Source organism: Octopus sinensis, linkage group LG1, assembly GCF_006345805.1.
Source record: "Octopus sinensis linkage group LG1, ASM634580v1, whole genome shotgun sequence".
Classification (NCBI taxonomy): domain Eukaryota; kingdom Metazoa; phylum Mollusca; class Cephalopoda; order Octopoda; family Octopodidae; genus Octopus; species Octopus sinensis.
Genome location: NC_042997.1, coordinates 161306198 through 161325115, shown reverse-complemented (window position 1 = coordinate 161325115; position 18918 = coordinate 161306198). Strand labels below are relative to the sequence as shown.

At 35.1% G+C, this 18918-nt stretch overlaps 1 protein-coding gene across 1 annotated transcript in view; it reads right to left on the bottom strand.

The window, feature by feature from the left end:
• Window positions 1-18918, bottom strand: part of LOC115217241 — a 145894-nt gene that overhangs the window by 8008 nt on the left and 118968 nt on the right. Inside the window, exons 2-4 of the mRNA XM_029786886.2 lie at window positions 8486-8698; window positions 6854-6983; window positions 5411-5551 (exon numbers count right to left, since the gene is read on the bottom strand). Of these exons, the coding sequence (XP_029642746.1) occupies window positions 5411-5551; window positions 6854-6983; window positions 8486-8683 (469 nt within the window). The 5' untranslated portion in view covers window positions 8684-8698. The remainder of the gene's footprint in view (window positions 1-5410; window positions 5552-6853; window positions 6984-8485; window positions 8699-18918) is intronic.

The window sequence follows — 18918 nt, the reverse complement described above, 5'->3', positions numbered from 1 at the left end:
AAGGTTTGAAAATGCAATTTAAAAGATGTTTATTTACTTTACCGGTTTCACTCTTTGGAAAAAGATTGTCAAAAGTAACATGTAGAAGTTTGGTTGCGTTAATTATTGGTTGTTGCAAATTGCTACATTACATATATAGTCTTTGGTAACAGGGACATGTTAAGGACATAAAAAAGTTCAACAAGTTCCTTAAAATATTGGGCACAAAAGATTACTACATAAATAATCGTTCTCAAGGACATGCTTAAGATAGTTTCCAGAAGGAATTGATATTAGTATTGTATCTGTATATTCAAACATGCACAGAATATTGGTTGATACAGAGTACTATAATCCATATAAATATACATTCTTTGGTGACAAGAGTATGTTGAGAATATAAAAAAGTTTAACAAGCTCATTGAAATAATGGGCACAAAAGATTACAACAAATATATTATACATCTCAAGATAATTTCCAGGAGGAATTATTAAAAAAGTTCAGTATACACGTACAGAATATTATGAGTTCAAAAAGATTTACATTATAATAGTGGTGAAGCTAAAACTGACCTGTCCGTTTTAGGAGGAGAAATGTGGAACTGAAAAGAATTTACCCTTTTTCTTTTTTTGTCTCTCCTTCAAGCATCAATGATTTTGGGGTCAGAATGGGGTGAGTGTATGTGTCTTTGTGTGTGTGTGTGTGTGCGTGCATACATACATATGTGGTGTGAATAGATGTGTCTGAGTGTCTGTAAGATCTGGTAGGATGGTGTGTGCGTTTGTCAACCGCGTGTGTGGTTGTCTTGGTGTTGTATGTGTGTGTGTGTGTGTGTATGTATGTATGTGTGTGGATGGCATTTGGCATGGTGCTGCATGTGTATATGTGTGTCTGTATGGAGGTGAGATTGGTGTGAGTGTGTGTGTCTCCTTGTGTGTGTGCATATATATGTATACATGTGTTTGTGTGTGTGTGTGGGGGGGGCTGTTTTTGATTGGTTCCAGGGTGGTGTAAATAGATGTGTGTTATTTAAAGAATTTTTGGGGGTAGGCTGGTGTGTGTATATGTGTGCCCGTTTGTGTGTGTATGTGTGTATATGTGTGGTTAATGTTTATTAGTGTGTTGCGTGTGCGTTAGTGTGTATGTGTTTGTTCGCATTTGTGTCCATGTCTGTTGGGTGTATCCGTGTGGCATGCGTGTATACGCGTTTTGCGTGTGTTGGTATTAAGTATGTGCTTGTGTGTGTGCGTACACACGGTGTGTGTGCACGCGTCTTTGTGTGTACATACATGTGTCTACGCGTGTGTGCGGGCCATACATACACACTACATATATATATATATATATACATATACACATCATACATATACATACCACACACACACACACATCACACACACACACCACACACACACATACACCACACACACACACACACATACAACACACATATACATATAATATACACACACACAAATAAAAGTTTACTCAGCGGGAACGTGAAACTCAACTAACAGGTTTTGTTGAATTTCTGCTGCTTTTAAATAAAGTATATATATATATATATATATATATATATATATATATATATATATATAATATATATATAATATATATATATATATATATATATATATATTATACATATTACATATAACAGACATATATCCAAAGTATGCGAGTGGATGTATGCTTGTCAATATATACACATATATGTAAATGCATTATACGTATATGCATCATATGTAAAGTACCTATTATATATATATATATATTATATATATATATATATATTACATATTATATATGCATATGTAATATGTATGTATTTTTGTATGTATGTATATATATATATATATTTCGTTTTGGGATTTGTTTTGCAAGATTCTTTGTGTGAGTTCGTGTTTTGAAGCATATTCTGTTGTGTCTGGGGAGTATCATTCTCTTTTAGTGCCTTATAATTTTACACACTCACCACTTTTTTTTTTTTAGTTTTCTAAAATTTTCGTTGCGTCTTGCAACCTTTTAAATAGTTTTGACTCTGTCCGTTATTCACACACCTTTCCTTTTTGATTGTTTGTGCGCATGTGTGTGGGTTAGTGTGTATGTGTGTGTGTGTGTGCCCACACATGTATGTATGTATGTGTGTGTGCATATGAATATATGTATGTATATGTGTATACTTGTATGTTTGTAATGTATGTATTCTGCATATTCATGTGTTTGCGTGTCCGTGTTTGTGTGATTTTATGTATGTGTATGCGTGTGTGTTTTTATGTATATGTGTGTGTGTACCTCTGTTTCCTTGTGTGTGCATATCTGAGTGTGCGTGTGTGTATTACCATGTTTGTATGTATGGATGTACATCCCCATATGTGTGGACGTGTCTCCGTATGTGTCCTTGTGTGAAGTAAAGTGTGTGTGTATATATATGTTCACGTGTTTCAGTCTTCATTTGTGTATGTGTGCATATGTGTGCTTGTCTGTTCATATAACCTACGTACCTATTCGTCTGTATGTTGATCTGTTTACTTTCATATCCATATGCTTATATACATTTGTACATACATACATACATACATACACATATATATATATATGTATATATATATATATGTATATATATATATATTATATATAATATATATATATATATATATATATATTATATATATATATATATAATATATATATATATACATACATAACCCCCCTCTCACACGCACACACGTGTCTGCCTACAGACAAATCTGGCAGACTGTCAATTGTCAGCCCACAGAACTATGTCCAGACCATGAAACAACACATCAGTAGCATGAGAGAAGTTGCACCACAGGAACATGAAAGAGTGGAAAAACTCCCCAATGCACACATGATAATGTAGTGCAACATACTCCAACCTATGAAAAGGTTGTGCCGTCCTTTTTGTAGGATGGGGGTATATTGCACCACAATCCTATGCGGAGGAGTTTTTCCACTCTTTCATGTTCCTGTGGTGAAGCTTCTCTCATGCTACTTATGTGTTGTTTCATGGTCTTGACATAGTTCTGTAGGCTGTCAATTGACAGTCTGCCAGACTTGTCTGTGGGCAGGCACGCGTGTGTGTGTGTATGTATATATATATATATATATGTGTGTGTGTGTGTATGTATATGCACATGTATATAAGCATATGGATATGAAAGTAAACAGATCAACATACAGATGGATAGGTACATAGGTCATATGAATAGACAAGCACACATGCATACATACACAAATGAAGACTGAAACACGTGACCATATATAAGTACACACTTTACTTCACCCAAGAACACATATGGAGACACACGTCCACACATATGGAGATGCACATCCATACATAGAAACACGGTACATAGTTGCAAACACACACACACACACACTGATATGCACTCAGATGTGCACACACAAGGAAACAGAGGTATACACACACATACACACACGTACACGCACATGCATAAATTTACACTTATTTATTTTTTATTTTAGAAAAATTAAAAAGAAATAAGCGGAAATTTTACCAGTGAGTGTGTTAAATTATAACACGCACGCATACACATGCATTTACTCTCACACACATCCAGAACAACTCACATATTTCCTGCCATCACACGATTAATCAAACTTTTGGCAGTGCTGTATATGTCAAGATTCTATTGAACTTTATGCTGCAAAAGATAACAGTTCGACGTCCTTGTCAATATTTCACGATGTTTGAAAAAATATAATTAAAAATCAAGTGAGAGTTTGATTGTATTATTCTCTGGATAAATGTGTGTTTACACACACACACACACACGCGCGCGCGCGCATACACATACAGAGATATACACACATATGCACGCGAATGTATGTGTATGTATATATGCGCATACTGTATCTTAATGTACTTGTTTATACGCATATACATACCCACTCTCAGCCATAAAGACACACAAGCATACATATAATTACATCTTGCCATAATTTCGAATATATAAAATTGGCGTCAGTTAACTTTAATAATCAATGGGAGTTATGTAATTTATCATGGAAATTCAAAATTATTGAAATTTCTTTATATGATTTATATTTTCTAAGAAAATTAAAGGAAGGAACAATTGAGCACCATTTTGCTTCTTTTTTAATGTTTGGATGCATTTTCCTGTAACATGCAATATGATTAATCTAACCTCCATGAATGCGTATACGTATGTTGATTTTCGGCTCCATAGTCATTAATCGTTGCTTGACCGATTCTAGAATGTCAGAGTTCATCATGATATTTCATCTTTTATATTCAGGGAGTGGTTTTCCGTTTTTCCGCACTGCTTTTGTTCCTCTTCATCAAGCGGTTGATATTCGATTTCAGTGCACTCATAGTTTCTTCATACAATATCTCTCGAAAATATAATTAATCAGAATTTCTGAAGTCTCTGCTTATTACAATGTTAGTGATTTTATCGATAAACTTCACCAATTCCCAACAATGACATACATTTTATCAAGCTAGCGTAATTGACGTCACTGGAGGTATAAAGGTGTAAAATAATACATTAAATCATACTAACATGAGAGGGACGTTGACAGAATGAATGTAAAATGTATGTCGGAATATATTCTGTACTTTGTCAGTGCGTGTATGCTAACCGGAAAAATAAGTCTGCACTTCTTTGCTAGATTATCATTTACTTTGGTAAATCCACTTTGGTCGCTTCCTGTATCGATTGGTGGAAAGAGCAACTTTTGCTATTCTTGTTGGATAGACATAGCTGTTGTTGGTTTTCATCATCTTGTCATTCTGTCACATTAACCTTATAGCCAAATAATTTCCCGTGACAAATAATGGACACTTCCCTGAATCATTTACAGTGGAGGCGACAATATCTATTATGGTCCAGTTCATATTTATGCCTGTAATTTTCTTATTTAGGGTTTAAAATATGGCGGAAAAGGAAACGTTGCATTCCTTCAATATTCAGTGCAGAAAGAGTGCTTCGCATGATTGGCTTTCAATGTCCAGCTAGTTGTTCCAATAAAGTTTTTAATGACGATTGCAATTTGAGTAGTGTTGTCCCGTAAATTATTTAAAAATAATTAACCATTAAAAAGAATATTCTTAATCTGTTGCAGCTACTCCTGTTTAGGATACTGATATTCTGGAGGTTGTATCTTTGTGGTCGCTTGACGTGGGAAAAATAGCAGACAAAATTTAAAATTACAGCCCACAATATAAAAATAAATAAAATGTGTTACATTGGACAATATAGTCCTATTGAACAGATTGAGGTGGTCACCCTGTGAATGACTTTGATTTTTCTTCTGTTTGATCAGAATTGGCTTAATGCTAAAAAAAAAAAAAAGAAACATAAAGAGCAGCATCATTTAATTATCAAGTTAAATAGTTTTATACATTGCAAGTTATCTTACCAGCAAATAAAAGTAATTTTGCACATTTTGTTCGGCCTTGAATTGCTGCTTTCATTAAGGCAGAAAAACCAGCTTTATTAACATGATCGACACGTATCTTCTTATACTCATGTAGAAGAATACGTACACATTCTTCCTGTCCTGCCAAATACAAAATAAAAACAAATTAAATTAATTTCTGTCACGATAGGTTTCTCAATATCATCAAAGGTAACTTAGTTATCCTTGCCTACACACACACACATTATTTTGATATTTTGTTGTTTTATTAATGAAGTTTGGAAGTCATAACTTGCATGAATATCCTGTACACACACACACGCACACACATACGCACATGCACTCACACATACACACACATACACACACACACCACACACACACACACACACACACAAATATGTATAAAATTAATATAAATAGCAGTTTGCAATAGAAAGTCTTTACTTAAAATCAACATTAACATCTGTTCTCAATTCAGATAAGGTACCAGTTCCATCTTTCAACAGCCCGTCTTAACAATAATGACGAATGTGCTGTGTTTCAAGGATATATATATAAATATATATATATATATATATATATATCACCGTGACCGACCAGGCTATCAGATGTTACTACACATCGCTAGTCACAATGCGCTTCGCATTGTTTTAGCTTTCAAATGACGCCACCCCGCTGGCTAAGCGAACAGGCCAATATATATATATATTTCATGTAGTCACTCAGTCTTGCTTGAAATAGCAGTCAAATATCTCAAACGTCTACCTTTGAAAAGGAAAAGACACAGATAATATAGTTTTAGTTACTACAATTGGAACAGGCTTGGACAACCTTTTCGAGAAGCAAACCACATGACACTTGAATCATTATCTTGTGACTCAACTGCTAAAACATTCAAGGTAATTTTTCGTTAGGTGTGCCATGCAGAAAATCCTGCCGATCACACGTTGCCCATGACTACCTTAGTAAATGGGATAAAAATGACTGGAATTCTAATAATGTTTAATTTAAATAGATATAGTCGCTACGATTTCACTGCTGGGGTCTTGGGGCTTGATCTACCATCATACACAAATGAATTATACTTGTCATCTTACAAAGTACACAAGAAACGACATGATTGTAATGAATTAAGAAATGTACTACTACTACTACAACAAATACTATTACTATTACTAGTTTCAAATTTTGGCACAAGGCCAGCAAGTTCGGGTGAGTGGTTAAGTTGATTACATCGATCCCATTGTTCAACTGGTACTTAAATTAAAAGAGAAGGATCCGATACTCTCCTATTGATAACTTTAGACAGAAAAGAAAACAAAAACTCTAGAAACCCAAATCAACTTAACTATTGAATTGAGTCAAGCAGGGGAAAAAATGAAGCTGATTTTGATAACCACAGATTAACAATATAGTTTGAAGAAATACATAAATATGTACCGGCTTGAGCAGCAAAAATGAGTGGCGTATTTCCTTCTTTATCTGGAATGTTTACTTCAACTTCTGGTACTTCTGCTAACATTTCTACTATTGTAGAGAAACCGCTTGAACAAGCGTGACTAATTCCCGTCTGCAAAGAGAAATATAGTAAAATAGAATAAAATATAATTGAATAATTAATCATTATTGACAGAAACATAAAATAAAAGAAGTTCAATTGATTCCTTGAATAAAGGAAAATGCAATATTTTGCGAGGGCACTGCTCCCTTTTACAACGTATTTTATATATGGAATTTAATTTTCTAAATTATATACAACCCTTTCAATTATCATTTATACATATATGTGTGTGTATATGCGTGTGTGTGTGTATGTGTGTGTGCGTGCGTCCGTGTGTGTAGGCGCGCACGTGTGAGGTAAATGCAAAGATATCTTTAATTCATATTTGCTTTATGACCCAGTAAATACATACGGCAGGGTTAATATAAATACGTTTCCTCAAATATCTATTATTGATTTCTTAGGGATAAAGTTACAGATTCGGCGAGGAAATAGAAAAGATTGTTTGATTTTTATGTCTTTGGAAAGGGAATTATACAATGTAATAAACTAAACTGGTTTCCATCAAAAGTTGTTAGATATATGATTTTCATATAGATTTTATGTAACTAAAAATCATTTTGAATAATTTTTAACATAAAGTTGTCGTTCTTTGAATTGATTAATTTTAATGATAGTGCTTATTTTATGGAATACGTGAGAATGAGATGCAATATAAACCCAATGTGTAATTTCAACTTGAGAATGGCGGAGACGAAGCATATGTCGAACAGCATTTAGATTTCATTTTTCTATCTTCGGTAAAAATAAGAGTTTTACTTATTACACATGAAGGAAATGGGAATTTGCAAATTTTATACTTTGGAAAATGTTAGCATGTGCTTTCTTCTTTGATACAGGTGAACTTAAATGACTTCGACCTAGGATTGAAACTGCACCGGTCTCTGTTAACTTGAAACTAGTTATATCAGTGTTTAGCTTTTTCGGGCATTTATATATAAATATATTGTGTCAATTACTAAACCAGTAAAGTATTGGAAAGCCAGTAGAATGTTATACGATAGGTATTTTGTGTACTACCATTATAATTTCGATTTCACCAAATTCTAGATGTATACATAGTGTACAAAGTTTACCACGTTAAGGAGTAAAAGCACTTCGAAGTCGAGGTCTGTTCCATTGCTTTGCAATCTAAATAATCTAAATCATAACCATATCATAATTTTAAAAGTATTTCTCATACTACACACATAATCCTTCTTGACTGCAATATGGTGTGGTTTGAGGGTGATTTGGTTGTTATTTATAATAGATCTAACGACCACATATGTTGATAATTGAAGCGTTATAGAGTTAACAATCATCAGTTACCAAATACTAGCCAATTCAGCAGACATTCTCATACTAAAATAATACTGTGACTAGAGAAAAAACTTCAATAACCTATTGTGATAATAGTAACATCAACGCATAGCCAATCCTTTTTATTGCATTTGAAGTTAAAATACACCTTGTGCTACATGTAAAGATTATATTTTAAATATAACTATAATAAATGTTTTAATACGTACTCTGCCGGATCTATCCCTTTCATTTATCTCCTCTCGCGTACAGTCGTCTTCAAGAATCGCTTGGACGGCTTCATGATCTCCATCAATGCAAGCATCAATAAATTGGTACTCATCATCGTAAAACATTGAGCTGTCACTGAAGTGGCTATCGATATCCGGAGAATTAACACAGTCATCATCATCTGATGCATAACTCATTCTGTACCCGTGTTCCTGAAATAATCAAGTATATAAATACATCAAAATGTATTTACAGATAAGTCACAAATTCTTTCATTCAATCATATAATAGAAACTTGTTTATACGAACAATTATTGTTTCCAAACAAAAGAAACTGACGTAAGATGGCATCGAATTAGATAGGAATCCTTTTAGCGATTGTTGAATGAATGCAATTATACATAATATTAATTTTTGTCAGTCAGATATTACTCGCATGAGGTGATGATCTAATTCGTTAGCAAAATCCATTTGTATTGTCAGTATCTGTTGTGTGTGGCCATATGGTGCTGGAGGTATTAGCCATTAGCAAATAACAATGTAAAAAAGAAATAATATATCGGGTAAGCATGATCAAGAGGTAAATTAACATTTTCTTAATATTATTTGTATAGACTTCCAATAGACAATACCAATGAATTTTCTTTTGTGATTTAAGATAATATGTATCTGATATGAGAGAGATATGAATATTATTCTGCAGAAGATTTTGGAAACGAAGAAACTAAAACTATTAAAGTTCACATTGGTAAATCAGATTAATTTCTTTACCGGATTCAATTTCAAACCACAAAAATAAGTTGATTTGAAATTTACAAAAGGGTGTGATAAATTTTGTATGGTAATGAAGAACATAAAATCACAGACACCGGATATGAAGTTGATAATTCTATTCGTAGCGGTTTGTATTAAAAATCTATGGGCATTTGGAGAGAGATAACAAACACCAAGCTTTTACTTTTATCATAATTTATTTTCATCATAAATTTTCTTGATTAATTAGAATTAAGAAAAGTATCCAATTCACACATGAATAAACGGCAAGGAAGAAAAAATATATACATCTCTAGGAAACAAAACAAAAAAAGATAAATAAAATTATAGAATGTAAGAGAAAATAAGGTTGATACATTCAATTGTAATTATCATTTCTTTATTTCAGCCATTGAACTGCGGCCTTGCTGGGACACCACCGTAAACGAATCGACCCCAGAGTTTAAATGTTAAGCTTAGTACTTATTCTATCGGTGTCTTTTGCCGAAACGCTTCGTTACGAGAAAATAAACAAACAAGCACAGGTTATCAACGGTAGTCAGAGATAAACAAGACACATATACAGACACGCCCAAGCGCGCATACTCACACACTCACACACAGTCATACACACACATATACGAGGGGAGTGCCTTCTTTCAGTTTCCCTCTACGAGATCCGCTTACAAGATTTTGGTCAAGCTGGAGTTATAGTAAAAGACACTTGCCCAAGATCCATGCAGTGGGATTGAACTTAAAAGCATGTGACTAGGAAGCGAACTTATTATCACTCAGTCACACCTAAATGTTTCTTGAAATTCGCTTTGAATTAACTTGAATCTATTAAGCAAACTTTGGAGAGGATGGAATTACCAAAGATATTTATATGTGCTACTTGAAAGATATGACAGAAATATAGAATTTGATTATTTTGAAGAGGGAACAATATCTTAAATCTAAACTTTTAATTATCTTTCCAATAAATAACTATTATTTTATAGATCAATTTTACCTTTTACCACGTATCCGATGATATTAGTTTTATTCTAAACTTATAAACCTTCGAGACTACAAAGATCACCAGAACTGCAAGAAAAAGTAATCAATCATCCTCAAATTACACGTTTTACCGTCTTAAAACGACAGACCAGATAGCTGTGTCTTGGATAAAAAGTGGGAATGGTCAACGATATCATACAGTTGAGTTAATAATTTCTGCTGTAAAAGTCTGATCTGGGCATAAATTAGCAACAACTCACATATCTTACTTCAATGAAGGAAAGGTATAAAATTGATTCAGATAAATTGGTGTTGAACATGTATTTTAGAGTAATGTGGAACCTTTACGATTTGTCATGCCGCAGAACAAACGGTTTCATGTTGCTGTGTTTGGGTAGTCCAAGTGCAGAAAAGTATCCAGCACAACAACGTTACTGTTGGTTTCGCCCAAGCTATTTTTGATTAAGAATGCATATCAAAACAGTATTCTAGAAATAACTATCTCATAAATTTTCAGATATTGCCTTTATATCTACAACCATATTATCTCATGCTTTTCCTTAAAAAAAAAATCAACACAAAATTTTAAGAACATGATAGGTTACAGCAGCTCCTCATGCAGGGGATATTATATAAAATATAAATTGCTATATCGATTAATTTGAATTTAACCAGACAAAATGGATGATAGTGTACAAGTATAGAATTTATTGCTTGCATGGTTTTACCATGTAATAAACTTCTTCACGCCTCAAATTTTTATTTCTTTTGCATTTTCAAGCTTTCAGCCAAAATAATGAAGATATATAATGCCCTGAAATTATATTTTACTATTTCTAATGCTTCTAAACACGTGCTAGCTAATAATTTTATAGGTATAGAAGTGAGAAGCTAAGTTTTACGAAATAAGTATACTTGCGAAGTACGAGGTCTGACCAATAAGTATCAAGACTGTTGCCATAGTAACAAAGCTAAAGCACGCAGAGTAAAGCTGCTTGGTAAAGATTGACCTTAAACTCTGCTGTGCATGCGCACTAAGTTTTAACGTTCTAGCTCACCCCCGTTGATTAGAGCAGTACTTGGAAGGAAGGTGTGTAGCGTGTGCTCATCGCATTGACCATGATAGAGAAAGCTGTCTCAGAGGCCTACGCTAAGTTGCACAAAGTGTATTGAGAGAAGTGTATAAGCTGCATACATGTGTATGAGTGGTTTAGACACTTCCAAGATGCCCGAAAATATGTCGATATTGACGAACGTTATGGGAGACCCTCATCCAGCAGAACTGAGAAAAGCATCACAGATGGGCATGCAGTTGGGAGGAGAAATAATCGAATCCCCACCCGTGGGTTATCAGAGGATGCGCAGATTAGTTACTTCTCAGTTCAGTCCATTATCACTGAAGATTTGGGTTTGAGACGCGTGTCTGCCAAGTTTGTGTCAAAACTGCTTTCAGCTGACCAAAAAGACACTCGATTTTCAGTCGCACATGATTTCGTTGATTGTGTCGAGAACGATGAAAACTTTTTGAAAACTTTGCGAAGGCCTCTGAGCGGGTATCGCTAAGCTTTTGGCAAAATTTGATGCAGATTCTCTGCTCAACTTACTCTGTCATGGTCAAAGCGACGGTCATACGCTACATACCTTCCTTCCAAGCACGACGGTACATAGTGGAAGTGAGCTAGAATGTTAAAACTTAACGCGCATACACAGCACCGTTCATGGTCAATCTATGCCAAGCGGCTTTACTCTGTCTGCTTTAGCTTTGTTACTATGGCAACAGTCTGGGTACTTATTGATTAGACCACGTAATTAGGTATAGGAAATAGATAAAGCCTTCGTGATTAGCATTTTCCTAAGTTTTTATAACATTTTCAGAAAAGGGCTTGTCAATTATTTCCCGAAAACAAATAACATGTTTAAATGATATAATTATAAATTGGATTTTTGTTTTTCATTACTTCAAGTGAAATGATTTTCACAGCTTCGAGGTAGGTATTCATTCTGCTTGATATATTTAGATGTTAAGCTAGAAAACCAAACATTCTCACGTGCTTACTCTACCTTCCGACCACTGACATATGCATACACATACACACACAGATGCACTCACACACACATACATACATATACGTACATATGTACACATATGCATATATACATATATACATATATGCATATATATATATATATATATATATATATATATATATATATATATATATATATATATATATATATAAAGGGTAGAACAGAAAAAACACAACAAACGGAGTCCGTCAAAGCACAACATGCGGAAAACAGACGATAGCACGACCACGGTAAACAGCACAAAACAAGATACTCGGATCACTTGCAGCTAATTGCCTCCTCAGTCGAAGTCCGGAATGTCTACGTGGTTTCGCCCACTTATATATATATATATATATATACACACCACACACACACACATATATATATATATATATATATATGCATGTGTGTATGTATATATGTTATATATATATATATATATATATATATATATATATATATATATATAATAAATATTAGGGAATAAATCCAAATTTACAGGGAAAAAATCAGATTTAGGATTAAATCGATTTTATAGTAAAATATTATAAAATATTATTCGAGACAAAACCACTATTTTGCAAAACAAACAAGGAAAGACTTAATCAATACATAAAATTTTAATAAATAGTTTTTTGACTATTTATTAAAATTTTATGTATTGATTAAGTCTTTCCTTGTTTGTTTTGCAAAATAGTGGTTTTGTCTCGAATAATATTTTATATATATATATATATATTCACGTGTGTGTGTGTGTGGATATCATTATTTCGGTGGAATTGTCCATGTGATGCTAGTATCTTGCAGGTTTTAACGTCTATGGAGTGAATTTCTTCAACAGACCAACCAAGAATCCCAAAATGTGGGAATCAATACTGGCACTGCAAATGCATTGTGAGATATTGTCTTTTTGTATGAGGAGAGTTCCGACTGTCATATTTTTAAAAATCTGGAGTAATATACTTGTATCACTGTCTTTAATTACAATACCTACGTATGTTTTCTTCAATGCCTACACACACACACACACACACACACACACACACACACACACACATATATATATATACATATATATATATATATATATATATATATATACATACGCATATACACATTCTTGAAACTTTAGATAAGATAAAGTGATCGGAGAAGCTTTAGCAATGAATGTCATTGTTGTATGAAATGCGGTTTAAGGCTTGATTATGTCTTTTCATTAAAATAATCCAGGATGGATGTTAATAAGAAAATGCAAAGACAAATTGAAGTTATCGTCGCTAAAGGGAAATACACTAAACTGGTAAGACATTAATTGTCAATGCATTACACATATTCAAATGCTTATAGAAGTTGAAGATGAAAGGCTAGAAAAATGTGAAGCATAGCATAAAAGATTCTAGTTACAATTCAGTTTGAAATGTTGAGCAAACGCAAGCATAGCATTAAGGATTCTGGTTACAATTCTGTAATTGCTGAAGCTGCAAAGTGAATACACTGCTCTCATTGTCGAAGATACAAAACTCATTCGTAGCAAACTCACCTCCCTAAGGAATTAGCAGGAAAATTCGTCCCTTAAATAGTAAGATTGGGACGCTAGGCTAGTTCATCACGTTAAGGGATAGACAGTCCAAGTAAAACTAAATGGACTGGACCATCACATGATGAACTAAAGTAGCTAAAAGTAAAATGCGAGAATGTTGGTAGCTAAAGGTCAAGAGTGATCAAGCTTCTGCTACGAAGCCTTTGTTCTGAAATAGATACAATATTCTCGTAAAAGTAGTGTCAATGAAGAAATATAAGTGTGAGATATAACTATTAAAGAATGAAGAGCATCGCTGAGGACAAGATCAGGCAGGTTATGGCTGAGTATTTTCTTTTTATTAAGGTCTACATCTTACACATGGACATAGGTATAGATATCTAATATATGTGTCTATACTCACGTGCATTTATGTATGTGTATGCAACAGTGTAGAGGAAGCTGAGGATGATATAGGAAAATTGGTGGAGTGATAAATGCTATGAAATCCAAGAAGCTTCAAATGCTAACAATTCAAAACTTCTTTATTCTTTCTAGTGAAGTGAGACATAGGTTGCTTATCGTAGCCATTTAAGGCGTTTGGAACTATATCATCAATATTTTCTTAGAAAACTTTTTGGGATAAATTGGAATGGCTCCTTACAATGATTCTTTCTAGCAATGTGTTTGTTCGTATACGAGAAAGCAGCTACCATGTATGTCTCTTCTATTTTTTAATAAATTATAAATCTTCCAGTGAGGAGGGAGCCGGTTTCCAACAAAGATACAAGGTTCCATCTTTGGGATGTAATTAACACAGACGAATTAACATTTAACTTGAGAAAAGTCTTGCATATTTTTACTGCTCTACTCACAGATTGGACTTGTAAAGTACGAATCAGCTGGTAAATTTCTCTTTCGTATGTATATGAATTCATAGTCTGGATATAGAAACTGGAGGTTTCGAAGCAGTTGTCTATAGATATGCTCTTTTCTTTGATTTTCAAAGAGATATTTATATCTGTAGGGTATCTAACCTCTATGATGGTACACACCTTTGTCCCTCTTTCCCAAACAATAATATCCAGCCTGTTATGCTTATATTTGACAGAAGATTTGATGGGAATATTCCACTAGTGTTCCTTGAGTTAGTGCTTATGAATGTATTCCATAACAGAATGATTTTCTAAGTTTATTTCTGGACAGACCTTTTTGCGGATTGCCTCGTAAATTGTTTTAAGCAACATCATCGTGCCTCATAGGGAGATAATACCGTGACGATATTTTAGGACAGCTGTTAATTACATGCGTATTGTCTTCCACAGAAACATGACATAGCCTACACATGCGGTTGCACCTTGGAATTACAAGAGCATCACTGTCTCTAGTGTTCACCACTTACTTTGTGGCAGTCTCTCCTGTTCCTGGATGGCAAACGCATAACCTTCAAAGTGTAATGTGATATAGTGGTCTTGTGTCCAAGAGAGGCTGCGTTTCGTGTCAATTCTGCTGTCTTCTTCAAGCTTCCGGACAACATACCCATGCATCGTCTTTTTTTTTGCATACTAAGTGCTTTCCATCCAGGTCTTCTCTGAAGTAAGAGAGCCTAGCTGTTTTGGGGCTGTATAGGAGAGCATTAGGAAGAGAATGTTTCGTGTGGAGTTCACTGCCAATTCGTACAATGTTGCTCACTTCACTTTTCAGGACTGCATTAATATGTTTATTTTTGCTGCTGTTGTTTAGAAGGTGTTGCTTGAGTGATATCATACAGCATGCCGTCTGCACTGATCACAGGCCTCTACCACCTTCATTTCTTCTTAGGTAGAGCCTGTCAAAATCACTGTTTCTGTGGAAGTTCCCAGTTGTCAGGATTTTGCAGGTTTTGATATCTATGGGGTGGATTTCCTCTACAGATCAATGAAGTATCCCAAATGTTGGGATCAGCACCGCTACTACATGTATGTATGCATGAATGTATGTTATGCATGTATGTATGTATGTATCTATCTAATATGTATGAATATTGTATAATGATTGTATAATGGGTTGGAATTAGCAAGATTAATGTTGGAACTCCCGGGTGAAGAATATTTATTTAGCAGCTTGGTATTGTGAGAAGATATAATTTGCGAAAGATTTCAAAGCGTTGGCTCCGGTCATCTGCGAGCCCTTAACACGTCTATTCAATATGTCATTGGCGACGGGTGTTATACCTGCGGACTGGAAAACAGCGATAATCTGCCCAATTTTCTAGAAAGGGAGCCGCGAAGACCCGCTTAACTACCGACCGGTTTCCCTTACATCAATAATCAGCAAGATGTTCGAAACCATCCTTAAGAAAAGTATGATGCTCCACCTCCAAAACACAGCCTCTATCTCTGATTCCCAACACAGCTTCGTGCCGAAGAGATCATGCTTGACCAACTTACTGGTAATGGAAGAATTGGTGACGCGCATCCTCGATGATAGTGATGCTGTTGACATCGTTTTATTGGACTTTGCCAAAGCTTTTGACTCGGTAAACCACCGCCTATTACTTGTCAAGCTTCAAGCATATAGTTTCCATCCGGATATTGTACGATGGGTTGGTGCCTTCCTCTCAGATCGCTCCTTCCAAGTCCAAGTTAATGGTTCGCGGTCCGACGTCTCCAGTGCGAGCAGTGGCGTGCCTCAAGGTTCAGTGCTTGGGCCCTTATTGTTCTTAGTCTTCATAAATGACTTGCCCGACGACCTCACGCAACACACCCTTCTATTTGCCGACGATATCAAACTGGTCGCTCCTCGCGGTGATATAGAGGATCTTCGTCGATGCCTCTACCAAATTTGGAAGTGGTCTAACGAATGGGACCTGTGTCTGAACGTGTCAAAGTGCTGTCATCTGCCTGTTGGCTCTCCTCCTGCAACTCAACTTGATTTCGAGCCGGGTCGTCTGCTGCTGGAGAGGACCGATCAGGTAAAGGACCTAGGTATCTTGGTGGATTCCTCCTTTTCGGCTTCGGCCCAGTGTGTCCATGCTGCCAACAAAGCACGCGGAATTCTGTTCTTGATTCGACGGTCATTCGGAATGCTCACAGCAGCCATATTCCTACCACTCTATGTCACGCTGGTGAGACCCATATTGGAGTACGGGATTCAAGCCTCTTCTCCTTATCTCCTCAAAGACATACAGCATCTCGAAAGAGTCCAGAAGCTGGCTACCCGCATGGTTCATGGTCTCAAAAATTTGTCCTATGAAGAAAGGCTGAGGACGCTCGACCTTTATTCTCTTGAAAAACGCCGCCGCCGTGGTGATCTCATTCTCGCCCACAACATCATAAGCGGAAAGTGTAACCTCTCGAAAGAGCTGTTCTTCACTCCTGCTCCAGAGCGTCGGCTGCGGGGTCATTCCGAAAAGCTCTACCTGCGACGATTTCATCTCAATCGAAGGAGAGGAGCTTTCTCCGTCCGGGTTGCGGATCCGTGGAACAAGCTGCCAGACGAGATGGTGAAGATGCCGACGACCGCTTTGTTCAAAGCCTCCCTTGACCTCAAGTGGCCTGAACTCTTTACATGAACACCACCCTGTACTTAACTCCATGTTCCCCTACATGGCCTTGCTATTTGCTTTTGAGCCAAATTAACTAACTAACTAACTAACTAACTAACTAACTAACTAACTAACTAACTAACTAACTAACTAACTAACTAACTAACTAACTAATGTTCGAGAAAGCGATTCTAACCATGTGGGAATTGATAATAGAATAATATCTAGAATTTCTGGGAAAGTTCCTAGCAACGGCTTCACGGAACTGCAAGGGAAGGTTCGATTTAATTTGTTTTCTGAAAGGTATTACGGCCCTTCCCTTTCCACTGGTTCCCTACCTATCATTCCTTTAACCCTTCTCTTCCTACTATCTAACTTTGACGTCAAATCTTCTAACGGTTTTTTTAAAAATCACTTATTGTCGTTTTGTTTACCATGTAGGCGGTCATCGAAATTTTTGTTTGTCTTGTTGCCGAGAGAGGCTCCCTTTCTTTCCTGATGAGAAGATTGCATCTTACACCCTTTATTCCTTTGGAATGAAACCATGTTGTCTTCGAAACATATGTCGAGAGTAAAGGAATTTTGTTAACATCTTCGTTCGACTCCATTCTTTCATTTATTCATATATAACACACAAATTTCTGCAAATGAACCCGGAGTTTCTACCCTTGGACAGGTTGCTTCAACCGTGTTTCTGACGCGAATTTGCTATCGGTTCAACGAATTTTCCATGCTGACGATAAACATAGGACAATTCATTCACTTATTGATATATATATATATATGTATATGTATTTGTATATATATCTTTTGCGATGTGCTGTAAAACATATCGTAAGAGATGCAGCCATGTGTATTTTTCTGCATCCACACATGTTGATGTAATGCATTCAATTTTATTGAGGTCTAATGTAAATGTTTATTTGTCGTGCATACGCATTACATTATAATGTTACACACGTACATGCACATTTATGTATATACGTATACATGTATACATAAACACATACATACATAAATACACACACACACACACACACATATATATACAAGTATGTATATTTGTACGTATACACATACACAAATATGTATATCCTTGGGCTTGAAATACATAGGAAATATCATATCAGTTCAATTTGTTATGGCATATATTTTCGTATATGCACGATTTATTTCACAATCCGATTGTATTATTCTGTATTAAAATATGCGTTATTATAACATTGAAATGAACGGAAAGGCAATTCATCGATACAGAGTTGGTGGGATTTCGTAAAACTTGAACTATATTTTGTTTTATTTCGGTTTGATTATTTTCATAGGTTTCCCGTGAGGCAAAACCAGCATAGATATATAATGTCTTACTTCTGTTTATTGCGTTTAATTCTTAAGTTGTACACAGAATTGAAAAGTAGAACCTTTAACAAATTGAAATCCAGGCTATCAACATTTGCTGTATATTATACTTCGTATAACTTGTGTTACTAAATTTCCCATCGAGACTTACAAATAGTTACTTCTGAATTCAAACCATGGAATATTGATTATATTTCATTTTCGTCTAA